The sequence below is a fragment of the Myotis nattereri genome, assembly GCF_964212035.1.
Source record: "Myotis nattereri genome assembly, chromosome: 5".
NCBI classification, from domain to species: domain Eukaryota; kingdom Metazoa; phylum Chordata; class Mammalia; order Chiroptera; family Vespertilionidae; genus Myotis; species Myotis nattereri.
The window spans coordinates 89,756,597-89,778,660 of NC_138080.1; the positions used below are offsets into that span (position 1 = coordinate 89,756,597).

The window sequence follows — 22,064 nt, forward strand, 5'->3', positions numbered from 1 at the left end:
AGTTACACTGCATTGCCACTTGCTAAAAGCATTACCTTGAATAGAAACACACATGTTACACAATAATTTTTGTAACTCTGTTTGAAAATGTTCTCATTTTCTAATGCTATACAGAAAACTTCAAGAAATGTAGGGATTGTATTTCTCTTGACCTCTGAGGCCTCATTCTGTTATGTAGATGGGGAAACTGAGGCACAGTGATAAAGAAGCAGTCACTTTATCAAACTCACTCAGCTAGCTGGTCCAGCCTTATTAGAACTCAGAGCTCTGAGAATCCACTCCTGGACACACCCTCTAACCCTAACCTGTCAAAAGTCCTTAGCAGCCAAGGAGCTCTTATCTATATATATAAAAGCCAAGTGACCGGAATGACCAGAACGACCAGAACCCAGAACAAGTGGCTGCTATGACATGCACTGTGGCCAGCCAACCGGCCCGATCAGGGCTGGAGCAGGCTGGCCAACCTCCTCTGGCCCCTCCCCCTCACTGTCCTGGCCCCAATTGGCCTCGATCAGGGCGGGCCAGCCGGACCCCACCCATGCACAAATTTGTGCACCAGCCCTCTAGTTAAAATATAAAACAGATCCTGTCATTGCCAGGCTTCAAACTCCCCAACAGCTTCCTAATGTCCTTATAATACAATCCAAACTCCTCACTACAGCCAAAACCCTGCTGGGTCCTGCCTCATCTTGGCCTTGAAGTTCCAGCCACCTTGGTCTCCTTTTGAGCCTCAAGCACACCAAACCCTTCCCACCTCAGGGCCTTTGCACTTGCTGTGCCCTCTGCCTGGAATGCTCGTATCCTGGGCCTTCTCGTGGCTGCATCCTTCTTTTTTTCTGAGTGTCCCTCCTGCCCCATCACTTCCCCGTTACCTTGTCTTATTTTCTTCACAACACTCGTAGCTTCCTGAGATTGCCCAGCTTATCTGTCTTTGTTTAATGCTCTTTTTGGTCCCCCTTCCTGAAAACAGGTGCCATGAGAGCAAGAGCTTGTCCATCAGTCACTACCGCGTTCCCAGGGCTTAGAGCTCAGCTGGCCGAAGATCCCAGAGCTAAGAATTGGCCGAACTCGGACCTCAATCCATGTTCACAAAGACCACACCATCTTGCCTCCCATTCTAGTAATTCATTGCTAAACCAACTCATCCAGCTCAGTAGAGTCCCATGATGGTGAGAGGTCTGAGGGAAGCAAGTCTGCAGCCCTGGAAGGGCCACCCCCAATGCCCACAACATGCCTTGTGAACCTTCCCCCTCCCTCCCTGGGGGCAGGCCTCCAGGATGTTGGGGTTGTGGGGACCAGCCCTGCGCAGAGCTCAGCAGGCAGGGGTGAGTGCGGGTAGGTTACGGGGGCCAGCAGGGTGTGGTGGGACAGAGCAGAGGTGGGGGGGGCTGCGGGGATACAATCAGGCAGCTCCAGGCTCTCTGCCTGCAGAGGGGCAGGTTCCTGCTGAGGTGGGCTCCAGAGGCAGGTGGGTGGCAGGATTGGGACCAGAGGCACGGGCACCAGGAGAGAAAATAGGCCTCCGAGTCTGGGACAGGAAGTGTCCCACCCTCCATGGGCCTCAGCAGGGCTCCTGATCCTGGGAGGTTGGAGAAATAATCCCCAGGACTGAGTGCCAGGCAGGGTGGGAGGAAGATGAGGAGGACAGGAGAGATGCTCCCTCACGTGGGCCTGCGGCTCTGGGGCAGCTGAATGAGCGCAGGCCCTGCTTCCCACCCCATGTCCGGAGGCTGGTCACCAGGGAGCTGACAAGTGGCCCCTCAGTGCCAAGGTGGACAGTGAGGCCTATGGAGGTCGCTGTACCCAGGCCAGTCACCTCTGGCTGCACCAGCCAGGCCCACGTGCCCAGCCATGGTAATGAACTCTTTCTGGGTGTGCCCGGCGAGCTGGGGCTGGAAAGCACACAGAGCCCTGGCAGGGATTTCGCCGAGCAGATACTCGCTGACAGGGTTTTGTCAACGCGGAGCCTGGGCCTCACCTACTGAATCCAAGTCCGGGGGTGGAACCGCCCAGGGCAGCTGCAATTTTATAAAGGCTCCCAGGGGATTTGGCAGGGGGCCGGACAGGCAACATTTTTACTTCTCATTTCATGTCTATATGGTTTCTTGGAATTGTCCGTCCTATGAGCATTTTATTGAAAAAAACTAGTTTCAAAATACATACAACAAATATCTCCTGAGTTTTGGAACCACTGGATAGAAGAGGCTGCCCCAGTGAAGGGGAAGCCGTAGCTCCATGGGGGTTGCACAGACACCCCAGGTGGGCACAGTCCCCTGCCGGGAGCTGCCAAGGAGAAGCTTAGCGTGCATTGCCGAATAGTCTCAAACCGTTGCCGGCTCCAGGCACCTTGAGTAGCAAACAAAGAAACCAGCAAAAAGGAGCCCTGCTCTCCTCCCGCTGGGGAGAAAGCATTGGCAGCTAGCAGGCTCCTTTGGAAAGGTTCCCCCAAGAACATCCCCACTCCCACCCTCCATGCTCCCCCAGGCCTGGGCCACCTTCCTCCCAGGAGGTCAAAGGTTCAACAAATCAAAAGAGGGGGCATGGAGGTTACTGCCTGGCACAGCCCATTGCATACACTGCCCAGGAATGCTTAGTCACCTTCTGAAAAAGAGCAATTTCTCTTTATTCTCCCCCATACGTGTGTGTGTGTGTGTGTGCGTGTGTGCGCGCGTGCGCACGTGTGTATGTTGAACCCACTCAAGACCCCCAGCATCCAGGAAGGACCTTGGTTCCTGATCCTCCCTTGTTTCAAGGCAACGTCAACCTGTCACCCCAAGTCATAACTCTGGTCCTGCCTCCACTATTTTTCAGGGATTGGGACAGCTCCCTTGATTGTCAGAGACACAAAACACAGAGGGCACCAACCAGGTTGCCACTAGTCACCCAGCAACAGCAAGGCCAGTTCCACCATCTGGACAGGAGGCAGCGCTCTGGCTGGCCCTCCTGCCTGTCCTGGCCCCTCCCCCCGGCTCTGGCTACAGACCTTCCATTGGACAGGTCTCTCCCTTCCTTCCACATGGGCTTTCACGCTGACCATGTGCCACCGGGGGCCCTGGGCTTCCAAAGAATGCCGCCCACCCCACCCCCAGCCTCTTCTCCCTGCAGGACACTGGTTTGCCTATAGGAGAGCTTGGTAACTAGGAGAAAGTGCTGGGCTCCCAAGCTCACTGAGTCGGAGAGATGAAAAGCAGCAACACGAGGTCTAACACGGGGCCTGCTGGAAGGCCTGCGGGGGACTGCGGGAACATCCTGATCCGGCCTCCATGACCCCCACACCTGCTGGGCCCCAGCCCAGACACAGCTGCCGCCTGCGCCAGGCAAACACCTGGACTCTGCCAGCCCTAACCCAGCACACGGTGTCTCCCACACCACACAAGCCATGGCTGCACAGCCCACACCTGCACCGTGCCACCCGCCAGAATTCCCTCCACCACCCAGTGATCCCCCCCAGGTAGCTGTTCAGACCAGGGATGGAATCTTTGAAGGGAACCCTCACCAACACCCAACACCCAACACCCTGACCGTGGCCACCACCATGACTGCCCTAGTCACCTGCTACAGTGAAGAAGCAAGACTTCTAGGCAGGCTCCCCAAGTTTTACCATCCACGTGAATCGCCCAGATGTTAAAATGCAGACTCTGATTGCTTAAGTCTGGAATCAAGAATTTGCATTTTTAACAATCTCCTAGTGATGCTGCTGCTGCTGGTCTAGGATCGCTTCCAAATTAGAATTACCTGGGGATCTTTCCCAGGTCACACATCCCAAGCTAATTAAATCACGACCCCTGGGAGTGCCCAGGCATCAGGAGTGTTTGAAACTCTCCAGGAGATTCCATGGTGAGCACAGGTTTGGAAGCCACTGTCCCAGGGAGCATCAGGGACCGGAGATCAGACTGGTGTGGTTGACGCCCAGCACCTGGAGTTTGATGGACACTAGCGGAGCACCTTGGCTGTACAGGGCGCTGTCCTAGGTACTGAGCATGTCACAGGGAATGAGACCCGTCCTTACCCTCTTAGAACTTAGAGTCAGGAGGAAAGATGGATGTTAAACAAGGAATCAAGACAGTAAATGGATTAAGTCCAGGTGTGTGTTGGGGGATGGGGGAAGCCACAGAAAAGTAAACAGTAATGAGAGATATAAAATGGGGGAGACACCCTCAGATTTGGGGGTCGGAAGTCTCTCAAAGTATGTGACCTGAAGCCAACCTTGTAAGGAGCCAGGTAAGGGCATCCGGGCAGAGGAAACAGCGGGTGCAGAGGTCTGGAGGTGAGAATGGAGGCGAGAGGCAGAAAAGAAGGGAAAGGAAGTCCCGCTTGGCATCGTCACCTTCACCTGGATGTTCAGGCAGAGAGCTTGGCCTATCAGAAAGGCTGCGGCCTCCAGCCTAGACCCCATAAGGATGGAAAACGGAGGGATCTGTTTTCATAGCACCCACCAGAAGAGCTCTCATCCCTGCCCGCAGCATTGCCCCTGGGGACAGACTGCGGTCCTGGTTCTAAGCCAAGGGGTAGAGGGAGGGGTGAAGGGAAGGAGACCCCCCCAAGGTGGGAAGGCGTGGATCTCCCACCTACCTCTGGCTGAGAGTTTCTTGGTGTTGATGATCTTGGCAGCATACTCCTGGCCAGCCAGCACCTTCACACACCTGCGCACCACCGAGAAGGCTCCCCTAGGAGGACAGAGAAGCCAAAGGGGGTGAGGGAAGGCCCAGGAGATGCTGGTGTTGTTGCAGCTTCACCGTGGTAGGTAGGGAGCCCTCCTTCGGGACTGCTCGAGCTCAGAGGGGATGCTGTGGCCACTCCAGGGACATAGCAGGGACAGAGACGCAGGAGAACCATGGCTGATGAGCCTTTCAGAGGCCTAGTAAGTCAGGCTCACCAAATTATAAAACATTAGAATCACGTAGTGTTAGAATCACAGAATCTCGGTTCCTGAAAGTGTTTAGTGTGGTTTTTTTTCTTTGAATAGGTAACACGTTGACATGCTTCAAAGCTCAAAAAATACAAAAGTGTAGATAGTGAAAAGACTCCCTCTCACCCTTGGACCCAACTCCAAGGTCCCCTCCCCAGAGATGGCCAGTGTTACCAGAGCATCTTTCCAAACACTCTCCCCCACGCAAACGCTACCGGGTCTCGCAAGCTGTTCTGCATCCTCTATTTTCCATTAGGTATTTAGGTGAGCCTCCTTCCATTACACAAAGAGCTCCTCACGAGATTGTATTTAATCATATGGCTGTAGTTTACCTAGCCAATCTCTGCTGACGGGCCATCAGGTCAGCTCCAACCTGTAGCGATTACAAACACCGCTGCAACCACTAACCTTCCGGGTGTGTGTTATAATTACTTTTCCCATGTGTGCAAGTGTTTGTGGTTAAATTTCTAGAACCTGTGTTGTTTGGTCAAAGGGTGGGTGTTGGTTGGTAATTCTGATAATAATGAGGGATTTTTCCGTCTTAGAGATTGTACCGACTTACGGTGAGGGGCCCATTTTCCTCCACTCTTGCCCACGTGGTGTGCTATCAAACTTTCTTATCTCTGTTCGTGAGACCGGGGTGTAGATCTGATTGGTAATTCTCATACTAAGAGTAAAGCTGGGCATCTTTTTCTATGTTTTAGGGGGTTCCTGGGATTTTATCTTCTAAGTATTGGTGGTTAGAAGAGAATTTGAAGTATTTATGTGAAATCTCAATTTTTAAATACTGGCACCTTATTCTTTTTAAGTGTAAACATAGTCTCTGGCCAAACAAAACTAGTTGGAGGCTAGAGCTGGCACCTCGGTGCCGTGTTGCACCCTCCACCACAAAGGTCATCTGCCCCAACCCCTTCCCATCACAGAGGCGGCGGCTGGGGGGCTGGGACGGACCGTGGTCGCCAGCATTACCACCCTGAACACAGGCTGACTAACGGCAAGAAGCCAGTCTGCGGGCCAGGCTTCCCCATTTTTAAGGTTCATACGAAGGACCCGGGTGTGTTGCTAAAATGCAGATTCTGATGCCTTCAGTCTGGAGTGGGACTCAGAGCTTCAGCTTCCGTGCAGCTCAGTGTAGATTGCACGAGGTCACACCGCGAGTGCCAGGCAGGGCCGCATCAAGAACTCAGCTATTTGCATTCCCAGGTTTTTGGCTTTTCCCCCACCACTGAGCCTGCCGCTTCCTGGCCTGCACGTCCAGGCTCCTGCCGTGGGCGCACCCCATCATATCCTCCAAATGTTGATCCCCCTCCTAAGCATACAAGCAGGTCCCAGCCACGAAGATGAGACTGGTGGGGACAGAGAAGGACGCTGGCAGGCACCGAGGAAGCCAGCAGGCCAGTACAGATGCCCTCTCTGCACAGACCCTGGGCATAATGTCACTGGCTTTGTGTCTGGGCAGCATGAGGGAGCCTGCAGGGAGTGGTGGGACACTGTGGAGAAAGATGGGAAGAAAGAGCTGGGAGGGAGCTGGGGACTAGGGCGCATGACCTGGGAGGGAGCTGGAGAAAGCCAGAGCTCACAGGCAGATGGAGAATCTCGCACAGCAACAGGCCCTCCCCGGGGTGTGCAGCCCCTGCCTGTCCTGCACCCAGAGTAAAGCAGCAGGACCCGGTCACCCTCCCTGGGAAGCCTCCCGTGACGGAGCCTCTGGTTTGCTCTCCCAGACACCGAGACCCCTGCCCCCCCACTCCCCCTGTAGCTCAGGTGTGTGGCTGCTGGTCAGGTTGTCTTCCCCAGCTGACAGTGAGCTCCTGCAGGCCAGGGCCTGAATGAGCTTTTCCACACCCCCGTGCACAGGTACCCAGTGGCTGCTACCCAAAGATGCCACTTGCAGGAACAGGAGGTAGATTTGAGCAACAGTGAGACGGACTGGAATGAGCCAGGGAGAGGATTCTCAGTCACGGGTGTCAGGACTAGGAACAGGCGCCTGAGGAACATAGGGCCCAACGTGCCTCCCAAAGGTACCCATGCTCCCCAGGCAGGGGTTAGACTCATAGACCTTCAGGTCCCTTCTCGGATCCCCTGCTCAGCCACCATTTTCAAAGGCCCCAGGAGAGAGACTGGTGCAAGTGGCCACTTCTGGGAAAGGTTCTGAGGTCCCCAGGGGGAGACAGGGCCGCGAAGGAGGAGGCTCTAAGCTCCCGAGCAGGGCCGGGTTCAGGGCTGCTCACCAGCACGCAGGCCCTGCGTGGTCCGAGCGGGAGTTCAGTTCCTATGGGAGGGAGGGAGGGAATTTCCCCACCAGAGAAATAAAGCCCCATTCTAGATAAAGACCTGAAATCAGTGGTCCTCCAACTGGCTGCTTCAGAACCCCTTGGGGGTGTTTTAAAAATGTGTATTCTAAGGCCCCGTTCAGACCTCTGAGTGGGGCCCCGGGGATCTGTATTTTATTCTAACATGTTGTCCCAGCCAGCTTGGCACTGTCTTGCCCACCTTCTGGGGAAGTTCCGCCTCATGCCCGCCCCATCCTAGAAATGAGCATTGGTGGGCGTCACAGGGGGCTCTGAGCACGGAGGCCCCAAAGAACCTGCATCCAGAGTGGAAAGGCTCCTCCGTGCCTGCCCAGGGGCTGGGGCCAGGGAGAGGAGGGGCAGGGGAAAATCTGTAGGAAGAATGAGAGCGGGGGCAGTGAGCCTGCTGCCCTAACCGCCTCCTCTTTTATCTTCTGCATCAGAAGGGTATGCTTCTGCATTCTGGTCCAGCCTGAGCGAGTGGCCACAGCGCAGCTGCCTTGGCAAACAGAAGAGCCAGCCCACTCCTCCCCCAGGCCTGAGCTGAGCAGGTGGCCAGCAAGTGGGTGGGCAGGAGCTTGGAAACAGGACAGAGAGGGAGAGAGGGGAGGAGGCCCAGGTGGGGAGGGCAGGGTGGAGGAAGTGACCAGGGCTCCCAAGAGGAAGGGATGAGGCCTGCACGTGAGGGCTCTGTGTGAGTGCAGGGTGTCATGGGAGGGTCCTGGGAGTGCCTGGGAACGTGTCCTGGGTGTAAAGGGGTCGAGGAAACGTGTCTGCTCACAGGTGTGTGTCGGCAGCCCTGTCAGTGCCCTGATGTCCGTGATGCCATGTGGCTCTGGGTGGGACAGAGCACAGATGCATCACCCTTGGGTCTGAAGTGTGTATCCACGTTATTAAGAGGTCACAGAATGTGGGCAGGGAGGGGTGCGTGTGAGACAGAGAGACACCGGGGGTCAGAATCTCAGGCCTCGGTCGTGCTGGGAGGTCTTGGGCAGGGGAATGGCATCAATCGGCCTCAGTGTCTTCATCTGCAGCATGGGGGTGGGGTCTGGAGGAGGCAAACTAGCAGAGGCCTTTCCATCTTTAATATTCCACACCAGCGCCGCCCAGCAGAACGTGCTGTGTGTGACGATGGGATGAGTCTGCGTTGTCCGATGGGCAGTCGCTAGCTTCCTATGACTGTGGCACCTGCCATGGGGCTAGAGGACTGAAGATCTGAGTGTTTCATTCTATCTCACGGAAATAACTGTATGTGGCGAATGATCCCGTGTTGGGTAGTGGAGTTCTATGTGGATGACAGGCTCTTCAGAACCAGAGCAAGCAGAGTTCAAATCGTGCTTCAGCCGCTTACTGGCAAGCGCCTTAACCTCGGTGAGCCCCTTTCTGCCCTGTGAAATTCGCTGAGAGCAGTGCCCACCCTGTGCAGCTTTCTCAATGACTCATGGTAATAAGGTATGCGATGGGTTAGCACAGTCCCTGGAGTACAGTAAATGCTCAGGAAACAACGCCTTTTATAGGCATCATTACCTACGAGGTGCTGCGAACAGCTGGCATCATCAGAAACAAAATGGACCTTGTTTGCCAGGCCCAGGGAAGAAGCAAGCTAGGAGAGGAGGTGGGGGCCATGGTGATGAGGGGCTGCTCCCCCAAACACAGAAGCCTGCCCCGGGGTGTGTGCGGGCATGAATGTGCACGGGAAGGAGGCCGTGAGGGACTGTCCAGCCGCTCCCACTGACAGATGGAGAAGGCGTGCGGTGAGAGTGGGTCCAGCATGGCCGCGAATGTGGGACCGTGCTAATGGGCTGTGAAAGGCAAGAATCACACTGGGAAATTGCTTTCTAGCTGCCTGGCAGGTGTGTGTCCTGGGACTTGCTGGCTGCCAGCCCACAGGGGCTCATCACCCTCTCCGGCCTGAAACACCCTGAAATGCTCACATGGCAGTCAGGTGCAGCACCAGGAGCATTGCACGGGGAGTGGAAAGACCTGGGTCCTCACACAGCCTGGTTACCAGCTCGCTTATCCTTCTGGGCCTCAGTTTCCCTGTTTGAAAGATGGACACGAGGAGCCCCAGCCCCACTTCCTTCTGAGCCATTTGTGGGAGCCTCTACTCCGCAGGGATGGGGAGAGATGCCTGCTACCCAAGACTGGTCACTGCCAACACCCTCTAGAGCAGCGGTTCTCAACCTGTGGGTCGCGACCCCTTTGGGGGTCGAACGACCCTTTCACAGGGGTCGCCTAAGGCCATCGGAAAACACATATATAATTACATATTGTTTTTGTGATTAATCACTATGCTTTAATTATGTTCAATTTGTACCAATGAAAATACATCCTGCATAACAGGTACTTACATTATGATTCATAACAGTAGCAAAATTACAGTTATGAAGTAGCAACGAAAATGATTTTATGGTTGGGGTCACCACAACATGAGGAACTGGATTAAAGGGTCACGTCATTAGGAAGGTTGAGAACCACTGCTCTAGAGGACGCCCCCCCACCCCCCACCCCGACCTTCCCGAGTACTCAGAGCCTGCAGGTCTCAGCAGACAGGGACACTGTTAATGAGCCTGTGGAGACCACACAGTCACCAACCCCTCCCTCCACTCTGTACTCCTTGGAGGTCTGGTTGCCAGGGGTCCTGACAATCTTTAGGGTCTTCACTTCACTGGCTACTTTCTCCAACACACCCAGGTCTCCCTCATTCTGGAAAAATAAACAACCACCCTGCCCCCAATATTTAAAAATAAATAAATTTAAAACGAAGAACCTTTCTCTCGACTCAGCAGCCTGGGCCACTTCCTTCCTCCCTTCCTTGCTGCCAAACTTCCAGAACAAGTGTCCGACATCCGCCGCCTCCTCTTCCCACCTCCCACACTCCGTGAACCCACCACAATCTGGCTCCCACCCCCGGGCTCCCTGGGAGAAAAGCTGTGCCAGGCCCGCCCACCCAGTGCCCCCCCAGCCTCAGCCCCACTGCTGCTGATCGGCCTTGCCTGCCCATATCAGGTGGTTGGCCCCATTGACCACCCAGCTTCAAGCCCCCCTCTACTTTTGGTTTCTGGGTCACGGCATCTCCCTGGCACCCCCCTCGCTGACATTGTGTTCACGTCGTCCTCTTCCTCCCAACATCGCTGTTGCCCGTTCTCTCTCCATCATTCTCTTACCATTTCCCCTCATCCCATCAACCCAGGCCATTAGCTGGGGTCTCTGGGGAGGCTCTGGGCATTCGTGAACACACGTGCAATTTTAATAAAATTATTCTGTGTCTGTGCATTGTTCCGAGCAGAGGATGCATATTTTTCGTCAGCTTCACAAAGGATTCTGTGAGCCCCCTCGCCCCCCAAAAAATGGTGGGAGCCATTGGCCATCATCCAAGATGGAAAGTTGCTTCTAGCTAGCCCCCCTCTCTCCAGAATTCTAGTCCTAGATTCCTAGCTCCTCCATCTTATCTGGATGTTGGTGACAGGCACCAGACAATTGAAGTCCAGTCTTCTCCCCAAAGGCCTCCCCACTGTCAGTGAAGACACCTAAGCATTCTCCCTGAGATGAAGGTGGTTTCAGAAGTGCCTGGTCAAATGCAGACAGACCTGCTATCTGTGGGAGGATTCGCATCCAAAACCTCTTGGTGGCCAGCAACTCATAGCCCAAGTCAGCGGATCTGATCACTCAGTACAGAGCATGGCCTGGGCATGTGGAACCCAGAGCAGACAGGGTTAGAATGTCTGGGGAAAGGGACAGAGCTGGGGTAGGCTACGGGAGCAGCTCCTCAGGAGCCAGTGTGGGCCACATGTGGCTGCATCAGAAGCTTGTATGCCTTGTAATATCTTACCATAGAGGTCTACCATCTCCCCATTCCACAGATGGAGAAACTGAGGCCAAGACCTTGAACCCAGTATTCCTGCTTCATCTTCCAGTGCTCTTTCCAAGACCCATACTCTCAGATCAGAAGGGCCCCTCCCTTGGGGGTCCACAGGTAGGCTTTAGACTAGGGGGACCTGTGGGAAGTAATATACAACATTCTGTGTGAGTCACAGTGAGGTGCATTTTTCTGGGGAGAGTGGCCGTGGCTCATAGGAGATTCTGTGAGGGCTCCTAGATTCCCAAAACAATTAAAAAACTGGTGTCAGATTTGTTCGGAAACAAAAGGATTACCCTGTTCCCACAACATCCACCTCTATGTATTTTAAGCAAATCCCTTCACCTCTGTGGGCCTCAGCTTACTCATCTGTGAAATCACCTGTTGATCAGTCATTTTTAAGACCCCTCTCTTTTTATTTCTTTTTAAGCAATAGTACCCTTTCTTTATAACAAACAAAACATAGCTATGCAAGTCCCCGAATGGCCAACAGAGCAGAGGAAATAGGCGTTGGGGGCTCAGGATCCCCTCTGCTTGGTTTTCTCTCTCTTCTCCCCAGCTCACCACAGCAGCTCTGCCCAGAACTCCATAAATGACAGCATTTTACAGCCAGAAAATCCTAGGCCCTGTTACAGAAACCGCGCACCCCTCCTCCCAGCCCGGCTGCAGCCGCCCACTCTCAGCCGCCAGAAGATGCCGCAGGGACACTGTGTGTTGGAGCCGTCCCGCACCCCCGGGCCTGCCCCACGCCAACCCAGCAGAAGTCTTGTGGGGGACACAGAAGGCCTGGGGACCGGAAGATTCTGTTTGCTGCAGGGAACATTGAACCAACAGAAGTTCCTTGTTTGGGCTCTGCCTGGGTTTTCTTGAATGGGTTACCAAAAGGGAACTGAAAAATTATTCACAGAACTTGGAGACAGGGCCAGAGCAGGCAAAGCAGGGGGTGCTGAGGGGCTGTTTCCTCTCCAGCCTCAGATGGCCTCCTGGCTGGCTCCGTCCACCTGCACACCCCCAAGGCTCCCAGAAGCTCAGAGAGGTGCCCCAAGGGCCAAACACCGGACTGGAAAGAGGTGAATAATGTGCCCAAGTCTCCTGTGTTACTGGCTTGTGTGACCTCAGGCAAGCGTCTGGCCCTCTCTGGGCCTCCATTTCCATCCGTCAGTCAGGGCGCACTCCTCACTCCACTATTCTGAGTGGGACCGAGGATATCCTGGCCCCTAAACCATCTCCACGTCACACATGCAGCAAAGCATCTCACTGGGCGAGGGCAGGGAGGTGGGCACGAGGGGACAGAGGCGCGGGGGTAGGGCAGGGCTGTGAGTGTGCATATCCCTGCTGCCAGAGTGCCCGCTGTCTCCTGAGGGCATGTCCATCCAGGGGGCAGAGGAGCAGTTCTGACCATTAGAAGGTTCTTTGTTTCGTTGAGCTGAAATCCACCTCCCTGTTCCTCTACACACTTGGTCCTGCTCTGCCTTCCTGGGCCACATAGAGTAGTCTGCTCTCTGCCCTAGGGCCCCAGGACATCCCTGCAGAGATGAGGGGAAGGACACCCCCCACCTCAGGGTCCCTTCTTCCTGCTGAAGTCCCCCAGCTCCTTAGCCCTCTCTCACTTGATGTGGCTTTCAGACCTTTGACGCCCTGCCTGCCCTCTCTTCTAGACAATCAACAGGTTTTTCACATTCCTTCTAGGCTCCCGGAATCCAAAGGTTGGGGGCAGGCTGAGCAGGTCTAAGAAGAGGGAGACCCTCCATTCCCCCAGGACTGACATGTTCCATCAAAATACACACCTCAGAGCCTTTGCCTGTGCTGTTCCCACTCTGAGGAACACTCTTCCACCTCTGCCCTCTGATGAACTCTTATTCAGCCTCCAGCTTCCCAATGTCACCTCCTCAGGGAGCCCTCCCTAATACCTTCCTTACCCCAACTAGTTGGGGTCTCTTCGTAGCTCATAGCTCCATGTTGGTGCTCATAGTCCTTGTCCGGTTGCATTTAAATAACTTCTGGGGTGATTTAATTAACGTCAGCTTCCCATTGAAGCCTAAGTCTTGCGTGTGGCTCCTGCTGGGAGCAGAGTATGGGCTCAGGAAGCACTTGTTGGATAGATGCCAGAGTCATAGATGCTCCTCCTTTTACGCAATCCCCAAGACACCAGGCCTTCAACCTTCTCCAGCACAGAACATCCCACTGGCCTTACAGTCCCACCTGCCGTCTTGGTGGGCAGCCACGCCCCACGAGCACCCAGAGAGCCTGGGCTGTGCTTCAGCCGGTTTTGACATGCTCTGGGGGCTGCCCCAGGCTGGCCTGGGATAGGAGGCTTCCTACTGGCCACAGAGGGGCTCCAAGGAGAACGTGACATGGGCAACATGCGCACAGGAGGGTGAACTGTGGCCAGGAGACCCACACACACAAAGACAGGGCAGGGGAGAGAAAGAAAAAGAGATAGAGGAGACAGAGACCAGAGAGACACAGAGAAAGGGAGAGAGGGAAGGGGAGATAGAGATATAGAGACAGAGATGAGAGAGAGAGAGAGAGAGAGAGAGAGAGAGAGAGAGAGAGAGAGAGAGAGCCCAGAAGCCCGGCCAGGTATCATGTTGCTCTCTCTGCACTGGGAGATAAACTTGTACTTAAAGCCCAGTTGGAGCCAGTGTGTGTGTGTGTCCTCATGCATATGTATGCATGTGTGTGCATGTGTGTGCATGTGCATGTACGTGTGTGCGCGCACTAGCAAAAGGATGCTGGTGTTGCATCCCAGGGCTCTGCCCTCACCCCGCTGAGAGAGCCGGGGCCCCAGCCTGCAGGGGTGCTGGCAGCAGTGTCACTGTGTGCCTGTGCAGGAGGCGGGCAGGCGGGCGGCTCGGCAGAGTGTCAGTGTGTCTCAGCCTGTGTGGGGGCGGCTGCGTGGGGGCGGAGGGCTGCCGCATGCACCAGAACATGTGCGTGCCTGCCGCTCTGATGGCTTGCAGGGGGAGGGAGAAAGGCTGTACCCTCCCTGTCCCTGCCACCCCCTCCTGAGGACCTGCGCCCCAACTTTCCATCCTTGGCCTCTGGCCCCTGCACATCATCGGGCCCCCTCCCCTGGCGTGGCACTGCCTCTCCCTGTGGCCTTGGGCAAACCATTTCATTTCTCTGTGGGCACTGACTTCACCGTCTGTGCTGTGAGTAGAGACGTGCCCAGGGTCCTTTCAGTCCTGAGGTTCTGGGCGCGTGTGCCTCCCCCAGAGGGAGCCTAAAGAGGACAGCAACTCTAATGGGGGCGTTTTAGCATCTGCAAAGTTATTCCGATCCCATTATACAGATGGCAAAGTTGAGGGACACCGAGGACAGGGGATCCATCCAGGGTGGCCCAGTAAATGAGAGGCAGAATCGTTATTGGAAAACAAGCCACAGCTCAGAGTCCCTTCGCCCACCAGACCACCGCCCCTCTTCCTAGTAGTGTTCCCCAGACACAGCACCAGGAGGGGACCCTCTCATCAACGTTCCCCCATATGCAGGTGCCGGAGGCCTACATGCAAGTCTAAGCCCTGTCCCCAGTCCCCCGAGCCAGTCATCCCACCTGCTCAAGCGTCAGTCTGCTCATCTGTGAGATGGATAAGTAAGCCCCCGGCCTCCAGCCAGATGAGCTCATCCGGGGAGAACAGCCCCGTTGGCCCCACAGTGCTGTGAATGTAATAGGTTATTAGAAGCAAAATAAACACACAACACCCATCTCCAGGCGGTGCGTCCATGCCCAGGTGCCCTCTCTCCCCAGTGTTACATCATCGAGCCTCCTAACAGCTCGGGAAGGACCAGAGAGCTACACACATTGGGCAGACATTAGAGTTTGGGTCCCCAGAGGGGCACCCAGGACCCTGGACACCCAAGTGCAGGGAGCTGCCTCTGGGCCCCAATATGGACCCCTGATCAGCCCAGCCCACGGCCGGTTCACCACACAAAGCAGAGGGAGCAGCGGTTCCAGAGCCAGCTCTCCGCCCGCCCTCTGCCAACCTCGCTGGCTCTTGAAAGCCCTCCCCCAGCCTCACACGCCCTTGAGACAGTTTCAGATCCCTGTGTCTCGGGAGAAAAGAGTGGGCTGCACCCGCTCTCTGGTCTCCCTCCCTCTCCTTCTCTCAAGCACTGTCTCCTTCCGAGGCTCCTTCTTATGCCTGGTGATTACACAGGCTGCAGGGCAGTTCTCGGCTCCCTAACCTCCCCGGGCAGTGGGAGCCAAAGCCCAGAGAACGTCAGAGGCTGGAGGAGGCACCCCCTGCTCCACCTGCTGGAAACTAACCCCTTCCCCTGATCCCAGTCTCCGGAGAACGGAGAACGCCTGTCTGGTCTGCCGGGAGCGATGGCCCGACTGCCCAGGCCCACCCTGACCCTGAGCTGGTGTCGCTGCAGCCTGCCTCCCAGTGAGCTTCTGTGCTCCTGAGGTCCGGCTTTCATTTCTCTCATTCCCTGGGAGGAAGGAGGATTGGGGTCGAGGGAGGGGAGAGTGAGCGAGGCTCTGGGTCCAAGAGACAGCCCCACCTCACCCCTCTCAGGAACCTGGAATCAATTCCTGGTTTATCTGACTCACATCTGCAGTGGGACCTTCCTCCAGTGGCATCGAGAGGCCCTTAGAAGCCCCTGCCCAGGGCACTGACTCCAGCCCACACCCCCAGCTGGCTGCCCACCAGGAGGGAGACGGGCAGCTTCGGTTCCATCCACAGCCAGCCCTACCCCTGGGCTCCTTGAAGGAAGGCCTGCAGTCACCAGCCAGACCTCATCGGGCAGGACGCCAAGAAGCCCTCGAGAGGCATGTGCCCTCCTCTCCAGCTGGGCAGCCCAGGGCTCTGCCAAAGGAGGTCTAAAGGCTCCCATGTCCCCTTGTAGGGCCCACGCAGCTGTCTCTGCCAGTCACCCTGCCAGTGATCTGAAGTGGGCTCCTGGAACAGGGGCTCAGCTTTGGGTGGTGACTGCAGTGTCCTGGCTGGCAGGGACCTTGGGTCACCAGACTGAAGGATGGGCCCTGCACGCATCTTTGGTGCACCAGTCCCCAGAAGCAACGCTGTCTGGAAGGCCCACTGTGTGCGGGCTTGTCACTACGTCTTCACGTGCGCCATCTCATCTCATCCTCACAGCCCTTTTTTATCTCCAGATTAGAGGTGGTGGGGGAGGGGGGAGAGAAGTGCCATAGCCCGTCCAACATCACTGTGGGTGGTGAGGTCCAGAGCCTATACCCTGTGCTGGGCACTGTTCCTACTGGCCTCTTGGGCTGAAGCTGTCATGCAGAGCAGAAGACACCCTCCCCGCGGTACCCTGGCCCTTTTAAACTAGGATCAGAAGTGTGGGTCCTCATCCCCTTTTTTCCAATGCAAGCATCCTTAACCTGAGGCCCAGCCGCAGCCTTCCTGGGGCCCTGCAAGCGCCTGACATTGCATGCAACACATCTTAGTTTTGCGCATTTTCCTGAGGAATGTAGACTTAGCCTTTCGTCAGATTCCTGGAGGAATATGTGACCTAGAAAAGGTTAAGAGTACTGATGGTTCTGGAAGGGAGAGATCTGAAATGGATTAGACAAGGCCTGGCCACGCCTGCCACCCTCAGCGTTCCTGCCATGGACACACCAGGGCTCCCTGTCTCCTGAAGTGCTGCCATGGCCCAGGTCCCTCCAAGCACCCTGGCAGGCAACGGGGCTGCGAAGGCTCTCTGCCAAGTCGCCCCCACAGCACCCAGTCTTCATGAGCTCCATCTCCTCATGGGGTAAAACATCACTTTTATTGTCATTTTGAGCACCTGAGTCACATTTTAACTCCATTTCACTGCGCTCTGTGACGCAGTCCTGCCAGCGCACCCTGAAAGGCAGCTCCCAGCTCATCAGGGAATCCTGCCTTCCAGTGGGCCCTGGAAACCAGCTGAGAAGGGGGTCCCCACACAAACTTGGCAGACAGCCTCAGTCCTCCAGGGAAGCCCTAAACATTTTGTTCCTGCTGCCTCCCCAGCACAAAAACACACTCAGAAAGACAGGTAGTCTGCAGACCAGAGTGAGCACACGTCTGCACAGGGGTGTCTGTACGAAGGAACTGGCGTGTGCCTGTAGGTGTCAGGCTTGCCCAGTGTGCAAGTGTGTGTGTGTGTGTGTGTGTGTGTGTGTGTGTGCAGGCAGCCTACTTGTACACAGCCACAGGCCCACCTCCTACACATATGCAGACACCAGCAAGAGCTCAAAACACCCACACTCCCACCCTAGCCTGTGGGCTCAGGCCTCACACGCACACACATAAACCGTCCTGTGTGCATGTTCCCAGGTCCTCACACGGAAATGCATGTCCAGACCTCATAGGGACACCTAAGTCTCAGATGTGCATCCTTACACAAACATATATGTGCACATGCCCAGACCTCACACATATTTGCCTGCTGATGTGCACACAGCTGACTTGCCATACATGTAACGCGCGCTCACACCTTCACTCCCGTGCAAACCAGCCAACAGCACTCCTTGTGCCACTTGCACACATCCATGCTTGCAGGGCACACTTGCACTTTCAGGCTTCACACACTAGCACCTCCTCCTGGTGCACACACTTGGACACTCGCACACCCTTTCGGTGCACAGAGTGTACGCCAGAGTCAGTCCTTATACAACACACACCAAATGAACACTTGTGTGTGCACTTCCTGACCTCCCAGCAGCCCAGACCTGCTTACAGAGCCCCTCTCCCTGCACTCCTGCCGCTACACCGAGGGCACTGGAGTGGTTTTGCCCAAAGGGAAAACTGCCTCCAAACTGTACCCTTACCCTGGATCCATTCCTGCATCTTCCACAAATTCTACTGGGGGCATCCAGGAATGCTTCCCTAACAGTCCATCGCCTTAGGGCTACCCCAAGGGGCTCTTCGTCCCCCATCCTCCCACCCTTCTCTCCACACCGGTCATCAGAGGCAGAAAATGAGCTCTGGGCTGGACAACTTTGCCAAGGACCAGCGCTGGTGCACCTCACACCACTAGCCCCTGCAACTGCAGTGCCCCCTCCCAACTTGCCTGGCTGCCCTTCCCCTCCTCCCAACCCCAGAAAGCCTCAGCCTTTGCTCAGTTATTAACCCCTGCTGTGCCGATGCCCTCGCTCCTACAGGAGCTGGGAGGGGAGAGTTGGGGGAGGATGAGCTTCCAGGGAGAAGTTGGCTGTTCTGCCATCGTGGAAGCTGCCTAGCGTCAGGGAGGACTTCCCGGGAGGTGCTGAACTCTCTGTCACCAGAGGCACCCACATGGATGCCAGTTGGCCACCTCCAGAGAAACTCACAGGGAATTCCAGCCTTGGACTCAGCTGACAGGAAAATCCCTTTTTAACCCCGAGTTTCTAAGAATCCGTGTGCACCCAGGTCATGGATGTGTGTGTGCACATACATGTGTGTGCACTCACTGGCCTGCATCATCAATCCTTCACCTCTATACTCACACTCGCCCAGCTGGTTTTGGCACATCTGTGTACCCACAAACATGCCCGTGCCAGTTCTGGACACTCTGCACATGCAAGTGCCCCCAAACACATACAGCCTTCCTCCCTCTGTGAGCACGGGAAACACCGCAGGTGCACACCCCCACCCATGGCACGGAGTCCCTGGGCCCTCCAGGACTCTCTAAGGTGTAACTCACTTTCCCAATTCCTCGAAGAGCTGGTACTCTTCCGTGAAGCGGGTGCAGGTGATGGTGGCCATCCTGGTGTCGTGCGGGCAGGCGAGGCTCAGGGCTGGAGGACCAGGGCTGGGGCACTGCTGTTCTGCTCCCGGAACCAGGAGCCACTCGCCTGCCCGTGCTGCCGAGTGAGAACCTAGAACCGGCTTGACTGAGGAGCCCCCAGCTTCTGAGCAGGGCACTGTGGCTGCTCACAGCCTCGCGAGCCTTCGTCAGCATCCAGGTCCCCATGGCAACCAACTCGGAAACGCCCTGTTCCCGTTGCCCCGGTAACTGCCTCCCCAACACCTGCCTGCCTTCCACTGCGAAACCTGCTCCTCCAGGACGCCCTGGTCTGACCGCACACAATACTGCAGGCATGTGTGGGCTGGGGGCAGGTGGATAAAGCACCCTGAAGGTGGGGGCGGCGGGGCAGGGGGGAGGACTGCAGGAGGGGGAGGAAAACAAACTTCATCCACAAGTGATCTGCTCTCTTCCCACCTCCCCCACCTCCAACTGTGGGGCCCTCAGATGGGATTAAATGGGGCAAAAAGGCAGTTGCCATGGTAATGGTGGATGCCACATTCCAGGATGGTCCCCAGGAAAGACAGGATGCAGTTACCCTGGCAACTTCAGTTCCTCTGGAGAGACAGGTATTGCCCCGTTGTCCTGGCAACAGCGGGGTTCTAAGGTTTATAGGGAAATGATGGCTAATTCATTGGGATCTCTCTTCTCTTCTCTCTCTCTCTCTCTCTCTCTCTCTCTCTCTAGTCTCTATAACTGTCTCTCTGCTTCCCTCTGTATTTTTTTCTTCTGCTTTTTTTTCTTATCTCTGCTCTTTCCCACTTTGCCCATCACACGGGTGCTCTAGCTTGGGGAAGAAGTCCCCCTTTCACAGCTGTAACAGTTGATCCCTCCTGAGGCTCTTCCATAACCTCTCCCCTGGCCCATGCCCCCGAGGGACCTTGGAGAGCTGGTCTCCTGGGGCTCGTGTCCCAGTTTCTGCTGGCGCTTCAACTCAAGGTGAAAGAGGTGGAGGAGGCAGTGGGGAGGGGAGCATGGCCTGGCATGGAGAGAAGCGGCCACAGACCTGCCCTGAAGCCCTCATTCCCAAATCCTGTGGGTACTTTCCCAGCCAACTTCAACTCTTCAGGGCAAGAGCCATATATGTGGCCCCAAAATCTCACCCTAAGGCCTGGGGGGGTTAAGAAGGAAGAAGACTGGACTCTGAGGATCTGGGCTCACTTTGAGCTCTGACATTTGTTGGCTGTGTGGCCCTTGGAAAGTCAATGTTCCCCTCTGAGCCTTCAGCTCCTTTTCTGCAAAACAGAGCAAAGCTGCCCCTCAGAGGAGGGTGTGAAGATGGAGTAGGCTAATGGCTGCGGAGGCCTCTTGTTAGTTTCTAGAAGAGGAAAGGGAAGGTCTAAGGCAGGACCATGACCACCTGCATCACTCCCAGCTTGCACTTAGAAGCTCAGACCCTTCGCACCCTGTCCCTCCATTCAAGCCCATTTTACAGCCCACCAGGCTGAGGTCTCAGGCCAGCATTTGCCCATAATGAGCACAGGTTGGATAATGGGATCCGAACCCTCTGGGTTTCTAGCCCAGCCCCTGAGAACCTCTAAATTGCCTTACTGGTCACTTCATTTTCTGGACATGGTGTCTGCTTGTTGGTAATCCCCAACCCCAGCAGGTCCCCGACTCACATCCCTAGGTCCAGGGGTCCCTGGAGACATCAGGTACCCCATCCCCCAAATTCTACCCCTATTCCTGGAAGTCGAGGGTGGCAACGATGCAGCCACTTCTTCCCAGGAGAGAAACAGGAGGGAGGCAGAGGGGAAGGAGGAGAAGCAAGCAAGGGAGGAGGGGTGATGGCTTAGCCACTAATTGTACCATTACCACCTTCAGAAAAAGGAAAAACCACTCAGTTTTGTTTCTGTGCACAATATGCTTCCCGCTTCTGCCGCCAACGTTGCAATTCAGAGGCAAAGAGGAGACGCCTGTGCTCTGGGCTCACAGCCGGTGGGCAGCAGGCAGGGCACGGAACACCGCTAGAGGCTAGCTATGTAAATGGGGACGTGGGGGAAGGGCCGCACCACCGCTCCCTGCCCCAACCTTGGAACCGGTTCCCAGGAGGGATCGCTTCCACACGTGAAATTGCTGGAACAGCCCTTAGTGACCACTGAGGACACCCCGGTTATTGTCCAGGAGAGAGGGAACTGTGCAGTGGTTAGAGCAACTCCACGACCTACAGGCTGTGTGATTTTGGGTAGGTATCCTAACGTCTCTGTGCCTCAGTTTCTTGTCTGCAGAGTTAAAAATATTCCCTACCTCCAGGGCTATTCTATGGCTTAAATGAGATGAGCCCAGTGGCTGACCTTGTAAGTACTCAATAGATAAGAGCTGCTATTATTAAGGGACTCCGAAGATTTCCCGATGCATTGCTCTCTCTGCACCATGGAAGCTCACACCACCATCTTCGAGTCCCAGCACTGTAGGGTGTCATTCTCTGAGGCCCCACTGGAGTAGAGCTCATGATTTGAACATCACCTTGCCCAGGCCTGGTTTGCAGCAGTTCCTGCAGAACAAAGGACTTGGAGCTAGAGCGAGAGGGCTCACAAGGCCTGAGGCCATAGTCATGGGAATCTAATGTTCTGAACAAAGGAGGTGATGGCTTGGCCTGACCACCCTGTTTCTCCTCCTCTCCTTCCCCCATGAAATGGAGCATGTCAGAAGAGAGCAGGGCCCATGGGGGAGGTCCCAGGGTCATCCCAGGAATAGCCAGCAGTGACTCAGGGACATGAGGGAGGGAGGCATAGAGGACCAGCTTTCACCCTGACTCTGACAGGGTCCATGGAGATGGCTTCAGGGGGCAGGGCCAATCCAGCCCCACTCCAGCCCATCACCCCCATCACCAAATCCGCCTGTTCTTCCGCTTCCATTTCTCCTTTCAGCTCTCCTTTTTTCTTTTTGCTTTTCCCCCGTTTTCTTCCTTCCCTCCCTAGAGCCCTTCTTCCTCAGTGCCACCTATCTCCCCTCCCATTCCTTTTCACCTCCCTTCTTGTCTCCATCTTCCTTTCCTTCTGTCAGTCTCCATCACTCTTCTCTCCATCCCAGCACTGGCCGGACCCAGTGCACAGGATCCTGGGGGATGGGCTGGACCCAGACTGCAGGATCCTGATGGTAGAGAGATGGCTGGAGAGGAGGTGGGGGGGGGGGGAGGGAAAGAAGCTAAAAAGGTCTCCTTGGCAACTCTCTCTCTCTCTCTCTCTCTCACACACACACACACACACACACACACACACACACACCTCCGAACCTTTGAGAACCTAGCACAGGCGTGCGGACACTGCCTTGGACGAGCACCCCCATC

The 22,064-nt window shown here is 55.6% G+C and overlaps 1 protein-coding gene across 2 annotated transcripts in view; it reads right to left on the minus strand.

Moving 5' to 3' along the window:
• CAMK2A (calcium/calmodulin dependent protein kinase II alpha) overlaps nt 1–18,926 on the minus strand; it is a 58,890-nt gene extending 39,964 nt beyond the window's left edge. Inside the window, exons 1-2 of one of the 2 annotated variants that reach the window (XM_081091041.1) lie at nt 18,674–18,926; nt 4,573–4,667 (exon numbers count right to left, since the gene is read on the minus strand). In XM_081091041.1, the coding sequence (XP_080947167.1) occupies nt 4,573–4,667; nt 18,674–18,735 (157 nt within the window). In that variant the 5' untranslated portion in view covers nt 18,736–18,926. The remainder of the gene's footprint in view (nt 1–4,572; nt 4,668–18,673) is intronic. The other variant, XM_081091042.1, reaches the window with a different exon arrangement.
• Between the last annotated feature and the right edge of the window lie 3,138 nt (nt 18,927–22,064).